Genomic DNA, 22,592 nt, shown 5'->3' with positions numbered 1-22,592 from the left:
TATTCTAAGTCATGCTGGTACTATTATGTTCCTGTCCATGCAGGTTACACAGACTATAAATTGTATGTACATTCTGGAAGCCTGCTTATCATGCCACCTCAGCCCATGCCATGGCTTTTGTTAAAGACAAGATCATATGGCATTGGGATTCTTGTGATGTCAGTAGTAAAACTCCCTTTTCCCAGGGTTTTACCCCTGCTAGCCTGTAAGCACAGTTGACCATGGACATATTTTTTTTTTAAGATTTTACTTTTAAGTACTCTCTACACCCACGTGGGGCTCGAACTTAAAACCCCAAGATCAAGAGTCGCGTGCTCTTCTGACTGAGCCAGCCAGGCACCTGGATAATGGAGATTTTCGGTGCTTATGTCTTTATTCGCTTTTAGAATAAAGTCACTCCATCCTGTTGTGAGATTAATTTTACAATAAATAAACATTGTAGTGAGTGTCAGTTTTTTAAATGGCAGGGTTAAATTTTATATGTGATTTTTTTTTTAAGATTTTATTTATTTATTTGACAGAGAGAGACACAACGAGAGAGGGAACACAAGCAGGGGGAGTGGGAGAGGGAGAAGCAGGCTTCCCGCCGGGCAGGGAGCCCGATGTGGGGCTCGATCCCAGGACCCTGGGATCATGACCTGAGCCGAAGGCAGACGCTTAATGACTGAGCCACCCAGGCGCCCCTTTATATGTGATTTTCAGACTATTTCTATTTTAATATCTAGGAATTAGGTGAAATTTCATTCATTTAACTTTCTAGTGCCGAAGTATGGTGATGTTGCTGCGTGTCGCTCGAGTCAGGTGGTGGTTGTGTCTTTCACGCGCGTGTGAGCTGCAGTCCGCGCCCCAGCCGCGGCTCCAGTCACCGTGCGTGAGCCGCGTTCACTGTGCCGCCCGGGGCGCACACCTGCCTCACCTACCTGGGGCCTGTTTCCTTCTGTCTTGTCGCACCGCAGGTTGACCATGCTGCGAGAGGCCTCTGATGAAATTGCGTCTGAAGAAGAGGCCCACGTGAAGTTGCCAGAGGGCAGTAGCTGTCCAGGAGACTTGTGCTCGTGCCCGAGCGCACCCGAGGCGGAGGAGGACGCGGGCAGGAGAGACGAGCGTGGCTGTGATGACCGCGGGCGCCAGCCACCTGCCGGACCGTGCACCCTGGTGAGGACCCGCGGCCGCGTGCCCTGACGCCCCTGTCCGATGGCACCGCGCAGGCGGAGTCTGTCCCGGCTGAGATCCCGTGTTAGGATTTTGTGCAAAGCTCGTCCTGAGAGGCGTTTGTGGAAATGGGCTCTAAGAGGCAGTGGAAATGCTGTAAAATTTTTAAATGGGCCCCAAATATTCATTCTTCGCTTACATTTTATGTAAGAAGATGAATAGTGCTATTTAGATCTCCATAAATGTCCTCTGAATATGTATTAAAAGCATTTCCAGAATGACTACCAAATTCCAGGATAACTACTTGATTGTGTTAAGTTTTGTAAATGTAAGTTTATTTCCATCTCAAACCTGAAGTAAACATTTGAAGTTCCTCTTGGTTCCGGTGGGGTTCTGGTTGGAATCTGCTCTGGAACGTGGCAGGTGGCTCAGGTTCCCGGCGGGTGCCAGCCAAGTTATGCAGCAGTAACTTTGCTAGTTGAGGGAGAGACGTGTGGGTGGAGAGTGCATTGGGATGTTGGTAATGGAGGCTAGGAAATTCCAGTTCTTTATTCCTGGGGTTTTGAAATAGTATTGTACCCTGACCAAAGACTTTTCTTGAATAAACCAGCGCAAGGCAGGTTGGAATCCTTTTATACACCTAAGATCAACAATAACCATCTGCATGTGCCTGGAGAGTTTGTATTTTGAGAAACTTCTGTTTTTACTTTTATTTTTTGTTACATTTCCAAAGAGAAGCTAAAAATCCAAACTCAGCTTCAGAGCCTTGCTATTTTCAAATACATATAATTGCATATTCTATATGAAACTCTAACTTTGTAGTACATTTTCATTTTCTTGTATGTAATTGCTTCTATCATTATTCCGGAAAAAAAAGAAAGAAAAACCTAATTGGAATGCTGAGCAGCGTTTAATGATGAAGTATTCCTAGATAAGAGTTGCTACAGAACCACACTTACCCTCTGTAAGTCTCAGCCTTCCTCATGTGGGTCTGATGTGTTAGAGACGGCACCTCCATTTACGGGCGACCCCGTCCTCCCCACGGCAGGTCACTTCCTAACTCAGTGGAGGGCCCGCTCCCCGGGTTCCCATCTGGAGTAAACACCAAGCCTTTCTCGCCCCAGTGGCCCCAGTGCTGGGTGAGGCTCTGTTGTGAGATAGATACTTCTTTTGTACTTAGAAGAAAGGGGCAGACAGGTATCCAGGCCCGTCCGCTCCTGACAAATTTTGACTTCCGTTCCAGGTCGATAAAGAGACAAACACGGAGGAGGCAGGTGATGCCGGGGTGGCGGTTCGCCCCAAAGACCGCAGCTGCCTGAGCGCCCGGCAGCGGCCCTTCGTGCGGAGCAGCGTGATCGTACGCTCGCAGACCTTCTCCCCGGGGGAGCGTAACCAGTACATCTGCCGGGTAAGGGGGCCGGGGCCCTGCCCTCCCGCCGGCGAGTGGCCCCCCGCGGACGAGAGACTGGGCACCGGCAGTCTTCAGACTCCAACTGCAGACACACGGGGCTAAAACCGCTATGAAACATACACGAAATAGCACACTCCTATGGGCCTTCTCAGTTTGGGTGGTTGTTTTTTTTTCCTTTTCCTAAATTTAATGTCTCATGAACTCTAAGCCATTTATTTGGCAAACGTGAAATTAAGGACCTGGCTGCTGAGTATATTTGTACTTCAGTCTTTATTTAGAAACTTAAAATTCGTTGTATTTCTGCAGTACATCCTATATGCTTCAAATCACGTTAATCCCACAGAACCAGAATTGTGACTTGGGTTTTAGAACAAAAATCATCTTTTAATAATGCCTCTAGACACGGAATCAGATTCACAGTTCTGTAGAGAATATGGTGGGATTTGCATCAGTTTGCCAAGTTCTATTTCCGGAAGTATTTATGACTTACAGTAATATAGATTAATAATTATAAAATGGTTTAGGAAAATACTTTCAAAATTCTAAATTTATTCATTCAGTTCAACAAATACTTTTATGAAGCACCCGCTGCTAAGCATGTTTCTAGACAGTTGGTTGGAATTCCTCTGTGAACAGAAGAGCCCCAGAGCCTGGCCCTTGCAGAGCTCACATCCTTGTGAGTCAAGCCAAACAGTGAACGTGATGAACAAATTAGGAAGTGTCTTGGGTGGGGACCGAGTCTCTGGAAAACAGTAGAGCAAGTTAAGGGGGATTGGGCATGGTGAAAACAAGGGTCTCACTCAGGTTTAAGTAGGGTTCAAAGTAAGCATCATTGAGAAGGTGCTGTTTCAGCCGAGACCTGAAGCAGGTGAAGGCGTGAGGATGGGCTGTCTGAGCCAAGGGCATTCTAGGTTGTTCTAAACTGTGACTGAACTCTGATCTGGTTATAACCCTCTAGGTTATACAGACCTTTTTAAAAATGAATATTGCAAATTAGGTAAAAATACAAAGGATAATTTTATTTCCAAGTATGTATAATTATCTTAATGCAGGAGTTCTGATAACTACCACCAAAAGGCGATTGTTGAAATTATGTGAGAAAACTTAGTTGTTTAAGAAAAGCATAGAAGAGAAAAACTTGTTTGAGAAGGATTTTCTTAAAGAAACAACTTCCTCACCACCTGCTTTTACCTGATAAACTTCTCAGTTGTAAACCACTCGCGCTCTGTTATGCAGTGATTTTCTTTTTTTTTTTTTTTATCCTTTGTTGCCAGTTGAATCGAAGTGACAGTGACAGTTCAACCTTGGCTAAAAAATCACTGTTTGTGAGAAACTCCACTGAACGGCGCAGTTTGAGGGTCAAAAGGGTATGTATTCCCCCCAGCAACATGTCCCTGTCTCAGTCCAGTCCAGAATCACAAATTGTGAACTGCTGAGCATCATTGCTCTGTGCTCTTGGGCCGCTGAATGTGATTCCAGAGAGACACAGACGTGTTAGTTATGGAGACGGAGGGAGGGTGTGCTTGAGAGCAGCCGTGCAGTGCTGGTTTGGATCCTGTGATAATGAAGCCAGGAAATTCACTTTGCAGTATCGATGGAAAAGGGGCTTGCTGAGTGGGTTGATGGTGCTGTGTCCCCACACCGTCTCTGGCTCTCGAGCAAGAGTGTAACACCCAGGACCTTTTTGGACGGGCAGATATTCTGCTAAAGGAGTACACAGTATTAGCAACTTGCTTAAAAAACAGACATTTTTGGGAAAGCGCCAGTTTTCCTGGAAGCCATAGGTCTCTGAGCCTTAAAGGATAAGTCTGAGAGAATATTTAAATAAATTAAAAGGTTGGACTGTTCAAGTAGTTCAACAATTCCTGCTTACTCCAGCTGAAATGCTAATGAAAATTATTTGCTTACTAATGATTTGTGTAGCAATAATGGACTTAAGCTATTATACTTTTGCTGAGATGTGTTGTTTAAATAAGCACGAAGCCCTGCGTGTGCTGAGCTCTGTGGGTGAGGGGAGCACCGCCTGCAGGAGGCTTCAGTCTAAAGGAGGCATTCAAGGAGCGCACAGGACTGTTGAATGTGCGGTGGGTGAAAGAAAGGAAGGAAGTTGGGCGCCTGCGTGGCTTAGGCGGTTGAGCCTCCGACTCTTGATTTGGGCTCAGCTCATGATCTCAGGGTTGTGGGATCCAGCCGGTATCGGGCTCGTGCTGAGGGAGGAGTTTGCTTGTCTCTCTCTCTCTCTCTCTCTCTCTCTCTCTCATCTCTAAAATGGATAAATAAAATCTTAAAAAAAAAAAAAAAAAAGAAGGAAGGAGCTCATCTGGTTGGGAGTATCTAAAAGACTGTGTGCCGGAGGTCCATGGCCTTGACACCTGGATAAAATTTCAAAAGAAGATGGTAGCGGGGTGGGAGGTGGGGAGGGGTACCATTACAGTCCTCCCCGGCATAGTGACATCCCGCGGACAGCACGGAAACAGCTACGGCGGGCATACTTACACCACAGAAATCGGCGAGCCCTGCGCCCCATGCTCCTCTCTCCACCCCTGCCCCCACCCAGAGCCACTTATTAAATGTCGGCCAGCACACCGCTGCACATGGGAGTCCTTAGAAAGGTTCCATCTACATAACCACGAGGAAGGATTTCTGATTCTGAAAAACCATACAGCCAAAGAGAGTGTGTGTCTCAGGGATTCTGCTGTGTAATAGGTTTGTTAGAGCAGAGGCTGAATAGAGGGAACCTCCTAAGAACGTGAGAGAACATTACAGCAGTATGTGCTGGGTGAGGAAGAGGAGTGGTACGAGCTCTTCAGCCCTGGGCGAGGGCTCTGGAACAGGAAGGGGACGCAGGCCGCCCCACCCCCATCTGTCATGAGCACCACCGCCATTCCAGATCTTCAAGCCCGAGCGAGTACTTCTCAAATTCGAGTCCCTCCCCTCGCATCAAATAGTGCCAGTTTTTATTAGTAACCTCTTATTTTCCATTCCCACTGCCAGCAATCTGGGCACAAAATACCCTCCTTGTTCCCCTCCACTGTTGCAGTCTTACCCAGCCTCATTGGACTTCCTTTCCTCAGGCAAGCATGACCGGCCCCGAGCCACCTCTCCCTTCCCTGACTTCCTGTGGCACGGCTCACTGCTGGCAGTCTTCAAGGTTAACAAGTGGGGCTTCTCTTCCTGGGGTTTGGCCCACCACCCCCCGCCCCCACCCCAGCAGACATTTAGTCACACATACGCTATAATTATTTCTTGCGAAATAGATAAGACTGGCTCTGGGAAGAGCACCAGTGATTCACGGGTAAAAGTGGATATTAGACCATGGGAAATCGAGGAAGGAACTGGGATTTCAGCATATTGATGAGAGTAGGGGCTCAGAATCAGAATGACCAGCTACATTCTGGCCGGCACCTACAGAAATGATGGCTAAAGGAGTGCGCTCTGGGGCTGCGGTCACTGGTCCTGAAATGGACGAAGGGTCAGTTTCTTGTATGTCTGTTTCACAGAGGGCAGAAGCTCTGTGTAGTAAATTGGCCAGGCCAGGAGAGGCTGTACTAGGGTAACAAGTTAAAAAATCTCTGTGGTTTAAAACAATAAAGTTTATTTCTCGCTCAGCTACGTGTTCGTTGCAGGTTGGCTAGATGCTCTGCTCATTTTGTCTTCGCTCAGGACCCACACTGACGGGGCCTCTGCCTCTGAATCTTTGCTGTCCCACTAGCAGGGGACAGAAATCCACACATCTCACCCTGGCTTGGAAAGGCTTCTGCCCGGAGGTGGTGCCTACACAGCACTGCCACATCGGCCAAAGCAGGTCACCTGGCCGGTGGTGCCTCACTTCAAAGGAGCCAGGAAATGCTGGCTGTCATGTGCCAGGAAGGACAAAGAGCAGAATAATGAGTACCCACATAATAAGGGTGTTTTGTTGTGTTGTTTTCTAACCCTGCAGACGGTTTGCCAGCCAGTCCTGAGAAGAACAGCACAAGAACGCCCAGTGCGCACATCTCTAGACCTAGAACTGGACCTTCAGGCATCTCTAACCCGGCAGAGCCGCCTCAATGATGAGCTGCAGGCCCTCAGGGGCTTGAGGCAAAAGCTGGAGGAGCTGAAAGCTCAGGGAGAGACTGACCTTCCGCTGGGTGTGCTGGAAGATGAGAGGTTCCAGAAGCTCCTGAAACAAGCTGAGAAACAGGTACAGATCTCAGTGTCCCCACTGTCCCTGAGGGGCGGGCGAAGAGTGCATCCTAAAGCCTGCCCTGTGGAAGGTCCCCAACTTACACCTGGGTTTGACCAAGTCCTCAGGTCCTTTTCCTGGAACTCAGAACACTTTTTTCCCATTGTCATAGGCCTTTTTTTAACCTAGGCTACTGCTAAGAGAGTGGTTACTGCCACCCGCCAGGGTACAGATAGGAGGTCCCCCCACCACATCACCCCCACCCCACTGGCCACCTGCCTGCCGGCAAGGAGCACAGCCGCCAGGGAGAGTGGTGGTCTGTTTCTGCTCAGCAGTCGTCTCCGTCTCTACACGAGACTTGGCAAATAAGTACAATATAACTTTCAATATAAATGACAAATTTCATTTGAATTTTCTGAGTAGCTGTTTAAGATTCATGAACCACCTCAGTTGTAAATGCATTGTTCATTTTAATGCTTCTAAATTTTCACATTCTTTCTTTCCTTCAAAAAAGATCACACTCCACATACTGGCATTATTTCCTGCCTTTCACCATACAGGTTACTATACAAAATAAGGTAAAATCACTGATTAAAAACTAGGGTATTTGGGGCGCGCCTGGGTGGCTCAGCTGGTTAAGCATCTGCCTTCAACTCAGGTCATGATCTTGGGGTCCTGGGATTGAGTCCCACAATAGGGTCCCTGCTCGGTCGGGAGTCTGCTTCTCTCTTTCCTTCTGCCTCACTCAAAATAAAATAAAATTTTTAAAAAATCTTAAAAAAAAACTAGGGTATATTTTTATTGTTCTGCCACCTACCTACAACCAAAATTTTCTGGAACCTGCATATTTATCAGTTGGTTTATTCTCTGAAGTTTAGAATTCATATTTGGGTATAGGAGAGTATCCAAATCCATATGTAATGTACAAATAGAATTTTCCACATAGTTGAAATATTACAAATGCCAAAACATTATTCTTTCAAGCGTTTTGGATGGAAATCTGAAATAGATTATAAACTTTCTTAAACTAATAGAAAATCTTGTCCATCATATAAACTTCCCTTTCTGGCCTGGAGTTATTGTTTGGTCACTAGTGTGTGGTACTACAGCGAAACTTGAGTCGTTTAATTGACTAGCACTACTAATCCTGGATGGAACTCAGAAACTTAATGAATGAATTTTAGGGATCAGACTGATCCCAGTAATTTTTAGAGAAAGTTTAAGCAACAAAACGTATCACATATCTGTATCATGTCCCACCTGATAGAGAGAAACCTTGGCATACAGTAGAACATCAGTAAGTATCTCTGTTCAGTGGAGAGTTGAATTGTAGGCCTTATGTTTGGTCCTGTAGAGACTACCAGGATAATTAGACACTGTCGTGCCCTCTCAGAGCTTATGGATTGGCAAAGGAGATGAGCCAGATACACCAGGTCCTCAAGAGAAATCACTTTCTGGTGAGATCAGCAAACGTTTCGTGGAGGAAGTAGCAAAGTGGTGTTGAGGGCAGGCAGCGGGATTTCGTCCACAGTGGGTCGAAGGGCCAGCAGGTGCAGGAACCTGCAGTAGTCAATGTCCAGGGTAGCTCTCGACAGGGAAGGGTCCATAGATATGAGCCCCCAGGACAGCAGTGCCACAGAGTGGCCATCTCTGACAATGGAAAATCGCATCAAAAACTGAAATCACCAACCCTTACATTTGTCACCTTGATAATAACCATTGCTTTTATTCTCTTGAGTCTTTGAATTCATCATCAACAATCATTTCAAACTCTTGGTTGACATTGATGAACTCTAATATCATAGAGAAGCATCACAATCTTTTGACCCCTATGGGTCCAAGGCTTTCAAAGCTGCATTAGAGTTTTACAACTACAGATTGATTGATTGGTTGATTGATTTTTTGAAGATTTTATTTGTTCATTTGAGACACAGAGATACAGAGAGAGAGAGAGCATGAGCGGGGGTGAGGCAGAGGGAGAGGGAGAAGCAGGCTCCCCACTCAGCAGGGAGCCCGATGCGGGGCTCGATCCCAGGACCCTGCGATCGTGACCTGAGCCGGAGGCAGACGCTTAACCATCTGAGCCATCCAGGCGCCCCTACAAGTACAGATTTAAACAGAACACTGCGCCTTTGGGCTTTTTGGTGTTTGTTTGTTTTTGATTTGTCATGATCTGAAATTCCAGATCCTTGGATATCAGTAATTATAAAATCTTTTGGGACTCTTTTTTTTTTTTTTTTTACCTTATATAATACTGCTAAATTCGTCTGTGAACTGCTTTGATGGCTATCTAATTTCCAGTGTGTAGAGAGAGGCTCAGTAAAGCAAAAAGTTCGTTATTTGGAAAAAAACTAAAATAAACAAAAATAGACAAAGCTCTGGCAAGATCAATGAAGAGAAGATGCACATACAGAAAATTTTAAAACTAAAGAGGGATAGAATTACGATAACTGAAATGTAAAAGATAAGTGAATAATATCAAAGACACAGGCCCATAATTTGGACAAGTATCTTGGAAAATGGAACATATTAGAATGGATGAAGGGAGAGAAACAATTGAAAATCCTATACCTCTTAAAGACATGAAAGCGGTGATTAAAAATCTATCCACAATGAAAACGTGGGTCTAGATGTTCTGTAGGCAAGTTCCACCAAACTTTCAAAGATTATCTCAATTTTACATAAACTCTTCCAGACACCAGAAAAAGAGAGAACACCTGACAACTCGTTCTCTGTAACCAACTTCCCTAATACCAAAACTAGACAAAGATATTACCAAAAGGAAAAATCACAGGCCAGTTCCATCCATAAGTATGGATGCAAAAATCCTAAATAAAATATAAGTAAATATAATCCAACAATGTATGTAAAAGATACTACATTGTGACTATGTTGAATTGTGCAAGCATTCTTTATCCCTAGAAAAATCATTAGTACAATGAGTCCCCTCAACAGATTAAGGAGGAAAACGCTTTGATCAGCTCAACAAATGCAGGAAAAATATTGATTAACGTCCATATTCATTCATGTTTAAAACTCTTGGTAAGTTAAGAAGAGATGATATCTTTAACTTGGTAGAGAATAACCAAAAGCAAATGCGGTCCTACATAGACGAACATTGGAATTGTTCTTTAAAATCACACACGGGCATTCAACGCTCTTCTGCTCAACATTGTATTAGAACTTCTAACCGATGTAAGGCAAGAAAAAAGTAGAAGCAGAGAGACGGGAAGGGAGGAGATAAAGCTGTCATCCCTGGCAGATACCATATTGCGTACATTAAAAATCCTCAAGTTCCTACAAAGAATAAGAGTTTAACACGATGTGCAAATAGAAGAATCATTTACAAAAGTCCATTGCACTGCTATTATACGCCAACCAGAAACAACCGGAAAATTTAATTTTGAAGATATTTTTTACCACAGTATCAAAGAATATCAAGTATCAAGGAATAAATTCAACAAAAATTTGTATTATGTTACCGGGAAAACTTTAAATAACCTTATGAGGAGAGTAAAAAAAAAAAAACCTAAATTCATGGGGAAGTATATGCTACATTCGTATAGAGCAGAGGTCAGCAAACTTTTCCCAGGACGGGCCCAAGAAGAAATTTTTTGGCCAGAGGGTTCTCATTCACTGACCTCTCAACTCTCCCATGTAACACAAGAGCCGCCATAGAAGGGACAGACATAAATATTTGGCTGGGCTGTGTCCTCAGAAAACTTTACCAAAATAGATGCAGGCCATAGTTTGCCACCCTGACCCAGAGGAAGAATTACTATTGTGGAAATAGTCGATTCTCCTTAAAGTGTCCCGCAGATTCGATGTCATTCCAAGCTGAATGCCTACACGGATCTTCCTGGAAATTGGTGCAATTAACGGAAGAAGAAGAACAGCCAAGACCCTTCTGGAGAAGAAAAACAAAGAGCGGGACTTGCCCTGCAAGAAATCAGGGCTCGTTAAGCCGGTAAAGTTGGTAGATAGTAAGGATGCGGTGGGAGAATCAAGAGACCAACCAGTGGTGTGAAATCAGGGCCAGAGACAGATGCACGTGCATGTAGGGCCTTGCCGGGTGGGGAGGTAGCAGGTCAGCCTGTGGCAGGACGACGGACTATTGAGTCAGTGAAGCTGGGGAAAAGGTCAGGAAAAGAGGTGTTGGATGCCTACCTTACCTACAAAAATCAACTTCAAATAGATTAAAGACTTAAATATCAAAAATCAAAGTCAAAAACTCATAGTGAGAAATGTGGGGTGCATCTTTTTGTGTTTTGATTTTTGTATCTCTTGACACCTGTGTCCTGCATACTTGGCGATAAGGTCGATTGGGGCAGAATTGATGAGAGTCTTGAATGCTGTGATGGGGAGCTACCAAAGGTTTTTGAAGAGGAGGCTTCTTTGGGAAACTTGTGGTAGAGATGGGTGTACGACATCAGCCGGTTCACTTGCCACAAAATAAAACGGGGGGAGCTTGGGCAGGATCCAAGCTGTCTGATCCTGATTGAAAGAAACAGGGTTGAGGCATCCTTTCTGAGATCAAAGTATCATAAATGCACCATTTCCTAGGTGGATTGGTTTTAGTCTTTCATTGTGTAGAACTCTGAGACCTTTGCTGGTGTTACTAGATGACTCAAGGTTTGCAGGTTTTTAGGGTGACTCTTGTTTTCCTTCTTCATTAAAGAAATCCTTAGTGCAAGTAGATGAAAACGGAGGGGAATAGAACCCCGCAACCCAGGAGATCTTCAGGGCTCACTTAGATGCATTGTCAAGTCTCTGAAAACCTGCGCTCAAGTAAAAGTTGACATTTGAGGCACGTGTGTTCATTTTAAGGATCTGTCCTTTAATGAGCCAGTCAAGAATGTGTATCTGTTCTCAGCCGCAGAAAATTCTGGGAGGGCGGTCCTGGGGAACTTGAGCAGAACTGTTCCCTGTAAAGGAGAAACACCTCTTTAACGCAAGTCTTTGCTCTCCTGGGTGCCTTTGGCCTAGCAGGCAAACTCCCATGTAAATGCCCTAGGGGAGCGAGAAGGCCACCCTCTTGCTCCTTCTGTGTTACGGTGCATTATGGTGGATATTCCATCCTACCTTGCCAGAAATCTCCTCTGCCTCATTAAAGCCTGCTGAACTTGCTTGCTGGCCATGATTTTTATCCTGTTTTGAGTTTTGCTCGCCCCTTACCCACCACTAGAATACACAGTTGCCTCTTGACTTGCTGGTGGTTAGATAAATGCAGCATAGAGAGAGTGATGAGAAACGGTTGGTGGCCCCAGGATAGCTTGACCACCTGAGGTTAGGCACGGCCCTGGGACCAAGGCACTGCCCTCAAGGTTAGGCACGGCCGTGGTGTGGGCATCTGGGTCCACGCTGTGCCTTGGTTGGTCCTGGGACCAAGTATCCCTGAAATCCCGGGGTCCAGGGATATTATCAGGTCAAACCTAGGGGCTTAGGGAAGACACTGCTTCGTGCCTGAGCCTCAACAATTCTGACAGATGATTCTGATCCCAGCATATCATGTAACGGTCACGGTCACGGTCACCATCTAGGGAAGTAATGGCAGTGATATGGAGTGGCCTGTTAACACTTTCCAGGCTGCGGCGATCCCTGGCTGCCCTGTTTTTGTACTTATCATATGAGCCCATCCGACTGTTCTTACTGGCGGAAATAATCGTGGGAGTATCAGGTAGGTTTTCCAGGCATAATACAAAGTTGAACTAAATTCCTTTGTAAGTGACCTCTTTGAAAACTGTTAACAGCTGTGTCATTCAGGTAGCTGTGTGTCGTGAGTGGTATTTTCCCCTCTCATCTCCTAATTATTAGCAGTTTGTCCCCATTTCAAGTCACCATCTGAAAAGTGGGTGCCGGCTGTCATACCGACGGGTGCTCTCATTTCCCGGGCCTACCCCAGAACCAGTGTCTCCTTGAGAGTGCTGCTGCAGGTGTGCGAGGATTTTCGTGCTTAAAACCTCAGCACAACCCAACACACTTCTGCACAAAGCCACGTGCAGTTGGCCTCGCCGGCCGAGTTAACTCGCACGCCACGCTGGATGCATTTTGCTCATGGAGCAGGCCTCCTCCCACCACCATAGCAACACTCATTCAGCTAAGGCAGGAGCGGGGCACTTGGCCTTGCAGCTCCCCAGAAATACTTCAGAGATCCTGGGCGTTTGCTGTTTGTAGCACGACTGCGAAGATCCGAGATCTCTGGAGTGTTGCCCAACGCGGGACATAGGCAGGTCTTGTGCCGGTTTTGGAAAGTGTCTTAGGAAAAGTGACACTTGAGAATTCTTTTCTGTAAAATAGTGGTCTCTTTTTGTATTAATTTGCAGTTGTTTAGTCATTAAATTGTACCTACTTATGCATGATTCTGGCCCCATAATGAACTACTGATGATTATAATCATCCTTACAGAAGTGGCATTGATGATTTAATTATATCTTAATAGAGGTTTTCTGATCTGTATATCTGATGAACCGTCACTTAGTTGGTTTCATAATCAGTTTGCACAGCAAGATACTGAGGGAAAAGAGCTGAAGGAGGGTTCGCTTGCGATTGTGCGGCGCGTGGGCTAAACACGCCTGTCCCACTGCGTCACTGAGGGGGCGCAGCCTCGAGCAGAGCAGAGGCGAGGTAGGGGAGGAAGGACATGGCCCCTGGGTGCTGCTTGCTCGCCATAGGGCCGGCCCCCGGGAGCCCTGCACACTGCATCTCACAGGCTTCCTCTGGCAGAAGGAGGAAAGAATCGCTCTAGTGGGGGCACGTGTGGGTGCCAGGCCATCCCGCGGCACATGTGGCTTCAGTGGGAGAGTCTCCGGCAGGGGCAGGAGGCTCAGAGAAGGGACACGAGGGGAGACTCTGGGGGTGCCTCCATGAAGTCCCCCAGACCCCACAGGGAGCTGATGACCACAAGGGCAGCAGGAAAGGAGAGGGTCTGGGCTCACATGTCAGGGGTGTCTGATTCAGAGTGAGAATCTCGTTTTCCAGTTCTCATCAAGAAAATTCCAGCATTGATGGAGTACTTGGAATAAACATGGAGATGTGTCTAAATAATTAAGGGCCATTAAGAGCTGAGGTGGTTGTCTTCATGATTTTATTCAAGTTTCCATACCATTGCAATCAGTTTCCTAGATCGTTAGCGTGAACGTCAGATGGGGATGCCATTAATAGCTCAGTACAAACTCCTTTGTTAGAGTTGATGCACATATAAACAAAATGCTATATTTGTGTGCGAGATACAGGCTGAGCTCTTTACCCAGCCTGCTGATATCTGGTGAAAAAGTCTTTGGTAAACGTTGGAGGTCTCAGTTGAGGGTGTAAGTGTGAAGGAAGAGAGTGACTGTACCAGCAAAGGCCCGGGAGCACGGCGGGATGGGAGCTACATCCTCTTTACCAGGTCTGCTTTCTCACTGCTGTTCTCCTTCCTTCCTGTCACAGCTCCTTCCTCATCTAACAAACTAAAGACAAATCAGCCTTAAAAAAGTGCCTATGTGGGGCTTCTATTTTTTCCGTGCTCAAATAGGATTTTACGTATTTAATCTACAAAATAAGAGGATTGGGTCAGATGACCCCCGAGATCCCTTGCAGTTGCAAAATCTGTGATCTGTTTGAGATCAGATCTAACATGCTTTCAGTATAAGTGAAGGTGCGGAGAGATGTGTGGAACTGGAAGGCTGTGGGGCCCAGGAGCCAAACCGTTAGGACACAGGCCGTGCTTCGAGTATTCTGCAGTCCAAGGTGAGATGGGGTTCCTTGAGGCTTTTCCATCTAAAGGCGTCCGCGGCTGGGTCTTCCACAGGCCACTAGAGCAGTGCTCCTACGAACTGTAGGAGCTGCGCTAAGCCCGCCACCCCTGCGTGTTTTCTTCCTTCTGCCCGAGGACGGCTGTTGTCTCAAGCGACAGGGAGGATGGAGTGCTCAAAGCCAAGTGCATGCATACCATCGTAAAACCATTTGATTCCCGAGGACAGCTGGTTTTTTCTCTTCACGCTTACCAACTCTATACAGAGACGACTTGAGTTGCATACTTGGCTTTCTCACCACTAAAGTTTGGAACGGCCTCGTCTGCGAAAATACAGACGATTTCGGTGGTGTACCTTTCATTATGGCCACAAGCGTTGGTAACCACTATGGACTTCTCTCTCCTGCTTGCTCCTCATTTCCACATCCACTTCTTTGTTCACATGCACGCACACACGCTGCCCTTTGGTTCCCACCATTTCCCTGAAGTAGTGGGGATTTGTGGGATTTTCAGCAGCCCGGTCATAAAATGCCTGACGGTGAGCAAAGAGCCTGCCAATTGCCATAAAAAAATACAGCTCCCAGAAAAGCAGTTACTTGAAGGCAGCAGCAGGTCCTGGATTTGCCTCCCTTGTCAGGAAGGCTGTCAGGTCTCAGGGTCACGCTCCATAACCTTCCTCCTTTGTGGTGGAAGGTCTGTTTTGTAGTTCAGAATAAAAACTGAATCAGTCAGTGGCTTCGTGTATCGTTCAACCCCTCAGGAAGCAGAGCGAGAAACGTAGGACCGTAAATTCGGACTGGATCGTGGTCCTTTATTCCATTAGGCTTCTCAGCGTGGCTGTAAGTAAATCACTGGACCTTTCTGCAGGTCAGGCGCCCATGGCATAAACTAAAGGTTAATCATACTCTTCTGGAGTCTGGGGCATAAAAAGTGGCTTCCAAGCCTGTGAACCAGGCAGCTTATCATGACTTGTTGGGTGAGGAGAGGGGAGGGGTGCTGAGGAAGGGTTGGTCTTTTTCCAAAGGAGCCTCATGTTGCTTACAAAGCAGAAATTCCTTTTTCTTCCTCAGAGTGTTTCCCTGTCAAAACGCCAAAGTTCTGTGATGCTAGCCTTTTTTTAAAGCTTAAAATAATACAGATGTTAACATTTCTTAAAGTTAGAATCTGCTAAGAAAACCATGTGTCAAAGATACTAATACCTCATTCAACAAAATAATTCTTACTGATTACAGTGAGGTATTCAGCATGGGGATTTAACTGCCTGAAAGTTGGCTGCTCTTATTAACAGCTGACAAAAATTTCATGATGTATTTGGTCACCCAGATTTTGAGAGAGAGATACAGATGCGTAGGTACAGACACATAGACAAAGGTAGTTTTCAGGGAAGTATGCGCTTCTTCAGCAGGGAGAGGAAGATGTTTCGTGGCGGTCAGTCTCATTTTGCCCAGAAGAAACAGACTTCAAAGTGATTTTGCAGTGCCCACAAACATGCTGGAAAGGCAGTGGCCTCAGCCTTATTTAGAGGGACCATCTTACCGGTGTTCTTCCGCAGCGGGTTAAGACAAGACCCCCGCAGTTCCATTCCTGTGGAAGGTGACCGAAGGCGGGACAGGGCCCGGGGAGCCTGTTGTAATTCTCGTCTGATGAAATACATCCCGGAGAAACTGGCCCAGATTTTCTTACCCAAGTATACCCAGTACGTACCTTCTCTCTCTGGCCTTTTCCGACCTGTCCGTTGTTTAAGTCAATAAGTGGATGGCTATGTTAAGATTGATTTATTCATGTTGCATGTTGCCAAGAATTAGGATAGCACCAATACTTTTGTCTACGTATCAGCTTAGCAATCTGATAGACCGCATCATGGGAGAAGTCATTTGTTTCTGTTTACGAAGTCAGTGGTTCCTTCTCCAGGACCTGATGAAAAAGCATCCGTTTGCTAAAGATAAGACTTCACGAAGTAACTAAAAGATCCTGTTTGGCCCCTTTGAATTCGAATGACATCAATTTGGAATCTTCGAGTGACAGCTAAACTATCTCACCAATTGCAAAATAATCAAGAGAGAATTATTACTTAGCAAATAAAGGCTGCCTTTCTAGACAGAATCTTTCAAAACAGGCAGAGGAAAGTGGGGCAGTAAAAAATATCTGGAAAAGGATCCTTTGTGGTGAAAAAAGTCAGAAGTTAACTGCAGGGGATTATGATTAGCAAAGTACTAGGAGTGCCCTTTTGCACGATATTTAGCTTTCCATAAAGTGGTGTGAGTATGCTTGGTGCTTCGTAAGTACTTGCTGGATAAGTAAATTTTTAAAAATCTCATCTTTCCGAAAAGGGCCACAGCATTTTTACCTTCAGATTTACAGGGAGTAAGTACACTTGTGCTTTGAGAATATTTTAAAATTTAAAAAGATTTTCTTTAGCTAAAAAATTACCATATGCTTATTGTTCAAAGCCAAATAATACAGAAGTGTAGAAAGCAAAAAGCAGCGATGCCTTGTGGAAGTCCCATTCCCCTTGGCATTTGTCCTTCCGGTTCCTTCTTATGCCGTGTGTGTGTGTTAGTGTTATTTGGAAGGGTTACACAAAAATAGGGTCATGAAGACAAATTGTCGCAAAACTTGATTTTCTCCCCCCACCTGATTCTATGTTCTTCTGTGAAAAAGAGCTTTCCATTTTAGTAAATGTTGCTGTAGTTCATTATTTTTAAGTCATTCACCTGTAGATACATCGTAATTATTTGTTTATTCTAATGACAATTTCCCAAATTTTCAGTTATTGGACAATGTGGAAATGAGCATTCCTGTACATTTTGGGACACCCTTCTGGATTCAGTAGTGTTTCCAAAGCATAAATGCGTAGTAGTAGAGCTGCTGGTCCTGTCAGTTTGGCTGCCAACCAGCCACAGGCAAAGGTCTCGTCTCTGTCAAGTCTTATAAGGCTAAAACTTTGTTCTTTCCTTTCCTGGCCTTGACAGAGTCTGAAGCAGTGGGTGCATATGGGAAGACAAGATCCTTATAATCCCCCTTTTGCCAGCACCAGCCTTCTCTCCTTCCACAGTTTATAACAGAAAGACTTGGCTTTTTCAAGTCCAAAAGGATCTCAATGATGGGATTGTCCAGTCAATTTAGATTGTAGGCTGCAGGCCACCACCCTTAGCAAGGCTGTTTTTTCTTCCTTCTCTTTGTGCCAATGCTGACTTCTGGCCTGGGTTGATCTCTGTCTTTGTAAGATTTTGCCTTAAGCTGCCAACAAACACCGACATTCTAAATTTTCCCAACCATTTCCTTTACAGCCCCAGCTGCCACCACCATGACCAGCGGCCCCCACTAAGCAGCACTACGTTTCGTATTGTGTTGTTGGAGCACAGCCGTTGGGAGCCCATGGGGAGAGAGGCTGACCAGGGTTGGGGTGGGGTGCCTCCCACATGAACTGAGTCTTCCTGGCCCCTAACTCCCTTCCCCCAACACCCAGACCCCCCCCCCCACTTTGGGGGGCCACATGTGACTCCAGATGCTTCCTCCTGGGCAGTTGTAGCACAGTTCTCCCACCTCCGGAGGCTCAGGCATTGGGACATACACCCTGCTGTCCCTCGGACTCCCAGTCCCTTTAATGTTCACAGCCTGGTAGGTGAGAATGGTGTCACTTTGATGAGACATGTTTATTTGCCGTTCGTGTTTATTCCGAGAGACACCTGCTCAGACCCAGTGCCCTTTTCTTTCGGTTATGTCCTATTTTTCTCCTTGAAAGACCCTTTTCTACACCTGTCTGTTTTTTGAGTTACAAATGGGTTTGTTGACGCTATCATTTGTCTTTTGAACACCTTTCAAGTGAGAGAAGTGCAGGTGTTTGCTCGAATCTGAATCTAAATCCATCAGTCTTTATTTTCTGGCCTTCTGGAGAGCTTTTGTGGTAGTCAGGCATCACTGGAAAAAAACCCAAGGCTCTTCTAAATCTTTTGAGGGTTACTGAAGCACATTAATCTTAAAAGTCATCATCTAAAAGCCTGTTTTTCCCACAGACTGACACTCGTTCCTTCAGCCTGTGTCCGCTGCACCCCCACTTTGTGCAGGCGTGTGGAGGCACTGGGGAGTCTGGCACCGAGGAGGGCAGACAAGGCCCCACCCTCAAGCCACGTCCGAAAGGGAGGCAGGGTAAGGGTGCCTTGAAAAGAAATCTCTAGTTCCTGTGCTGCCCACAGGTCTCATTGTGAAAATGGCTGGTACTTGGTAAATGTGCCAGAGAGAGCCTGAGACACAGATTTGAGTAAACCAAGTCACGTTGCATCTTGTCAAGGATAAAAGGAACAGTGGTTTCTGTTGGAGTAAGAGCAGCGACGTGGTCACCTCCAGCACGAGGGAGCTTCCTAGAGCGTGCTTGACTGGCTCAGTTTCCCCAACACCCTGGGGAGGATTAGGAGGGAAGCTACCCTGTTTCACCACCAAAAATTCTGTTTAGAATTCCTTTTCTTAAAGCAGCTTCCCAAACAAATGCCAAAAAGCCAATTCACATAGTTACAAGATCTCACTCTTTCCCCAAACTCAAAGTAACTTAAATTAGATTTCTATTTCTGTCAGGTGAGGATAACTACTGTTTTTAAGTCTGTATTGATAAGACTGCTTCTAGATGACATTTCCCTTCATTAAGTATGTTATGTAACGTGATGTCTCCAGCCATTTGACTTACTGTAATTCATTTTATAATACAACATCACAAGCAGCTTCTGCAAGTAGAGGCAGTTTTCAAAAACAAACCACTGGCTTAAAAATCCTTATTGTGCACTTGGACCTCTATAAATTATGTTAAACAGTGCCAAAAAAACCCCAAACCAAACCAAACCAAAACAAAAACAAAAAACCCCAGATACAGTCCCTGCCCTTCTGAAGCGTATGGACCCATGTAAACAGCTCAGACCCCAAGGCGAACCGTGAGCCAAAACCCTAAATTAACAACCAGACAGCCTCTTTGCTTTACATGCAGGTGGGAGTCAATGCCTTTGTGGAGGTCAGCTTCTACATATGGATAAGTCACATAATTTCCAAATATGAAGGGACGAGGAGTAACAAGTAGCACATTTATACCTAAGCCTTATTTCCTATTTCACAGTTCACTTATGTAGCTAAGGAATTGTCCTTTTAGATGATGTGTTCTTAAGCTCTAAGTCAAATTAAACAAAACTGTGATTATTTTCTCCCTGATAGTGGGGTGATAGAAATGCAGAATTCTACATAGATATAGATGTACCTATAGATGCATGCAGATATACTCATGTTGTGGATAGTTTTCCAAAAAAAGCACGATATGCCTGCTCTTATCTCCTGTAAATCTAATGTAACCAAATGTACATTTATCTAGATGCTTAAATTGCTAACTCCCACTTCAATGAACATTGCAGCATGGAAATAACTTAAATATGTGATTCCAGAAGGCTAATTAAATAATTATGCTATAGCTATTAAAGGATCTTATCAAACTATTAAAAAGTTATGGACTTCCATTTCCTGGATTGGCCTATAAGGAAATCACTACTTTGCCCTAACAACAAGGAAAGAAAATGAAGAAACTGAAAAATCAACAACTCTTCTTAGATCTGTCAGGAAAATGAGGTCATGGGTGAAAACATTGCCCCCAGAATTGGAGAGAGAGGCAGCACAGAAAATGACAACTCACCAGAGCAGAAACTCTGAGGGAACCAGTACCAGGGTAAGAAAACCTAGACTACAATTGATGAATCCTGGAGGCTCCATGTAGACAAGCCTAAGAGTTAAAAACTCCAGGGGACCGGCCATGGGAAGCCCCCACACTTCTGTGGGTTCCCATCTAGGAGCTCTACTAGATCCTCTTAGTGAATATCAGAAAAGAAAATCTGTGCTTCCACCAGAGAGAGGAAAATGTTGAAATACAACAGAGCATTCTGATAACAAGAGCTGCCCTCAGGAGCAACTGTTTTACTAGAGTCTAACTTAGAAAAGTTTTATGAGAGCCTAACCAACTTGGGGAAAGATAAATACCCACTCCAGCCACCCTGTCTCACCTAAGGGATGCAGCGGGACTGAGAAGCCCTTGTTACGTTCTCCGTTGGGGGCACAGGCTCCCCAAAAGACTGGACTTAATCATAAGACTATAAAAGACTTCCTGTCCCCCACACCTCCTCTTCATTACTAAAGACCTACTTACAGAGTTCCAGTCACCTGGTACATTATGTCTGTTTGGCCTTCAACATAAAATCACCAGGCATACTGAAAGAAGAGACAGAAAAAACATCAGAACCAGACTTAGACATGGAAGGGATGTTGGAATTAGGAGACCAGGAATTTAAAACAGCTATGATTAATGCACCAAGGGCTCTAATGGGAAAAGTAGACAACATGCAAGAATAAATGATCAATATAAGCTGAAAGAAAAAGGAAATTCTAAGAAAGAATTAAAAAAAATACTAGACATCGAAAACACTAAAAGAAATGAAGAATACTTTCGATGGGCTTGTAAGCAGACTAGATACGGATGAAGAAAGAATCTCTAAACTTGAGGAAATGTCAGTAGAAACTTTCAAAACTGAAACTCAAAAAGAAAAAAGACTGAGGGCGGTAAAAAGGAACAGAATATCTGAGAACTGTGGGACAACTACAAAAGGTTTAACTTACACATAATGGGAACACCAGCACAAGAAAGAGAAAAACAGAAGAAGTACTTAAAGCATAATGATCGAGAAGTTGTCCAAATTAGTGTCAGACATGAAACTACAGATCCAGGAAGCCCAGAGAACACACAGGATAAATGCAGAACAAACAAACCAAAAAACCCTATACCTAGGCATATCACATTCAAAGCAGAAAATCAAAGATACAGGAAAAATCTTGAAAGAGGCCAGAGTAACTTCTACAGGAGCAGAGTTAAGAACTACATCTGACTTCTCCAAAGCCATGCAAGCAAAGAGAGTGGAGTGAAGTATTTAAGGTGCCGAGAGGAAAAACAAACCACCAACTGAGAATTCTATACCCTACAAAATTATCCTTCAGAACTGAAAGAGAAGTACTTTCTCAGACAAATGAAAGTTGAGAAAAATTGTTGTCAGTAGACCTGCCTAGCAAGAAATGTTAACGGAAGCTCTTCAGAGAGTAGGAAAATAGTGTAGGCCAGAAACTAGGATATACATAAAGAAAGGAAGAGCACTGAAGAAGGAATTAGTGACAGTAAAGTTAAAACTTTTATTTTTCTTATTCTTAATTAATCTAACATAATAGTTCAGAACAATAATAGCAACACTGTATTTGACATATATATGCTTGTGTGTAAGTGAAATGAATGACAGCAATGATACAAGGGACAACAGGGAGATAATAGGAATATTTTATTTTTATATGGTACTTGCACTACCCGTAAAGTACTGTGGTGTTTTGCATATTGCAAAATATTGGACAACCACTTAAAAATGTTTTAAAAAGTATAATTGACATGCTAAGAAAGAGAAAATGGTCATACAGGATGCTCAATTAAAACCACAAAAGGCAGCAAAAGAGTAGAAGGCAAAAACAAACAAGAGCAATGACAAGAAAACAATAATAAATATGGTAGGTATCATTCCAGCTATATCAATAATCATTTTATTTTTTTAAGACTCTATTTTTAAGTAATCTCTGCACCCAACGTGAAGCTCCAGTTCACAACCCCAAGATGAAGAGTCCCATGCTCTACTGACTGAGCCAGTCAGGTGCCCCTCGATAATCACTTTAAACATTAATGATCTGAATTTGCCAATTCAAAGAGATTGTCAGAGTTGAATAAATGGCAAGACCTGACCATATGTTGTCTACAAGAAACCCATTTTACGTATAAAACACATGTAGACTAAAAGTTAAGGGATAGAGAAAAATATACCATGTTAACACTAATCAAAACAAAGTGGGAGTAGCTATATTAATCTGAGACAGAGCAGACAGCTGAGCATAAAAGTTCAGTATAAAGAAGGACATTCCATAATGATAAAGGAGTCAGTTCTCCAAGAAGAGGTAACAATCCTTAATGTGTATGCATCTAACAACACAGCATCAAAATATGTGAGGCAAAAACTGATATATTTGCAAGGAGAAATAGGTAGATCCACTCTTAGTTGGAGGCTTCAACACCCCTTTGTCAG

The 22,592-nt window shown here is 44.4% G+C and overlaps 1 protein-coding gene across 2 annotated transcripts in view; it reads left to right on the top strand.

Moving 5' to 3' along the window:
- The window catches only part of WWC2 (WW and C2 domain containing 2), a 199,498-nt gene that overhangs the window by 171,148 nt on the left and 5,758 nt on the right, over nucleotides 1-22,592 (top strand). For both annotated transcript variants that reach the window (XM_027598679.2, XM_027598681.1), the window contains 4 exons: nucleotides 957-1,155; nucleotides 2,396-2,560; nucleotides 3,838-3,930; nucleotides 6,504-6,746. In XM_027598679.2, coding sequence (XP_027454480.1) covers nucleotides 957-1,155; nucleotides 2,396-2,560; nucleotides 3,838-3,930; nucleotides 6,504-6,746 — 700 coding nt within the window. The remainder of the gene's footprint in view (nucleotides 1-956; nucleotides 1,156-2,395; nucleotides 2,561-3,837; nucleotides 3,931-6,503; nucleotides 6,747-22,592) is intronic.

The sequence above is a fragment of the Zalophus californianus genome, chromosome 2 (genome assembly GCF_009762305.2).
Source record: "Zalophus californianus isolate mZalCal1 chromosome 2, mZalCal1.pri.v2, whole genome shotgun sequence".
NCBI classification, from domain to species: Eukaryota; Metazoa; Chordata; class Mammalia; order Carnivora; family Otariidae; genus Zalophus; species Zalophus californianus.
This window is presented reverse-complemented; position numbering and strand designations above follow the sequence as displayed.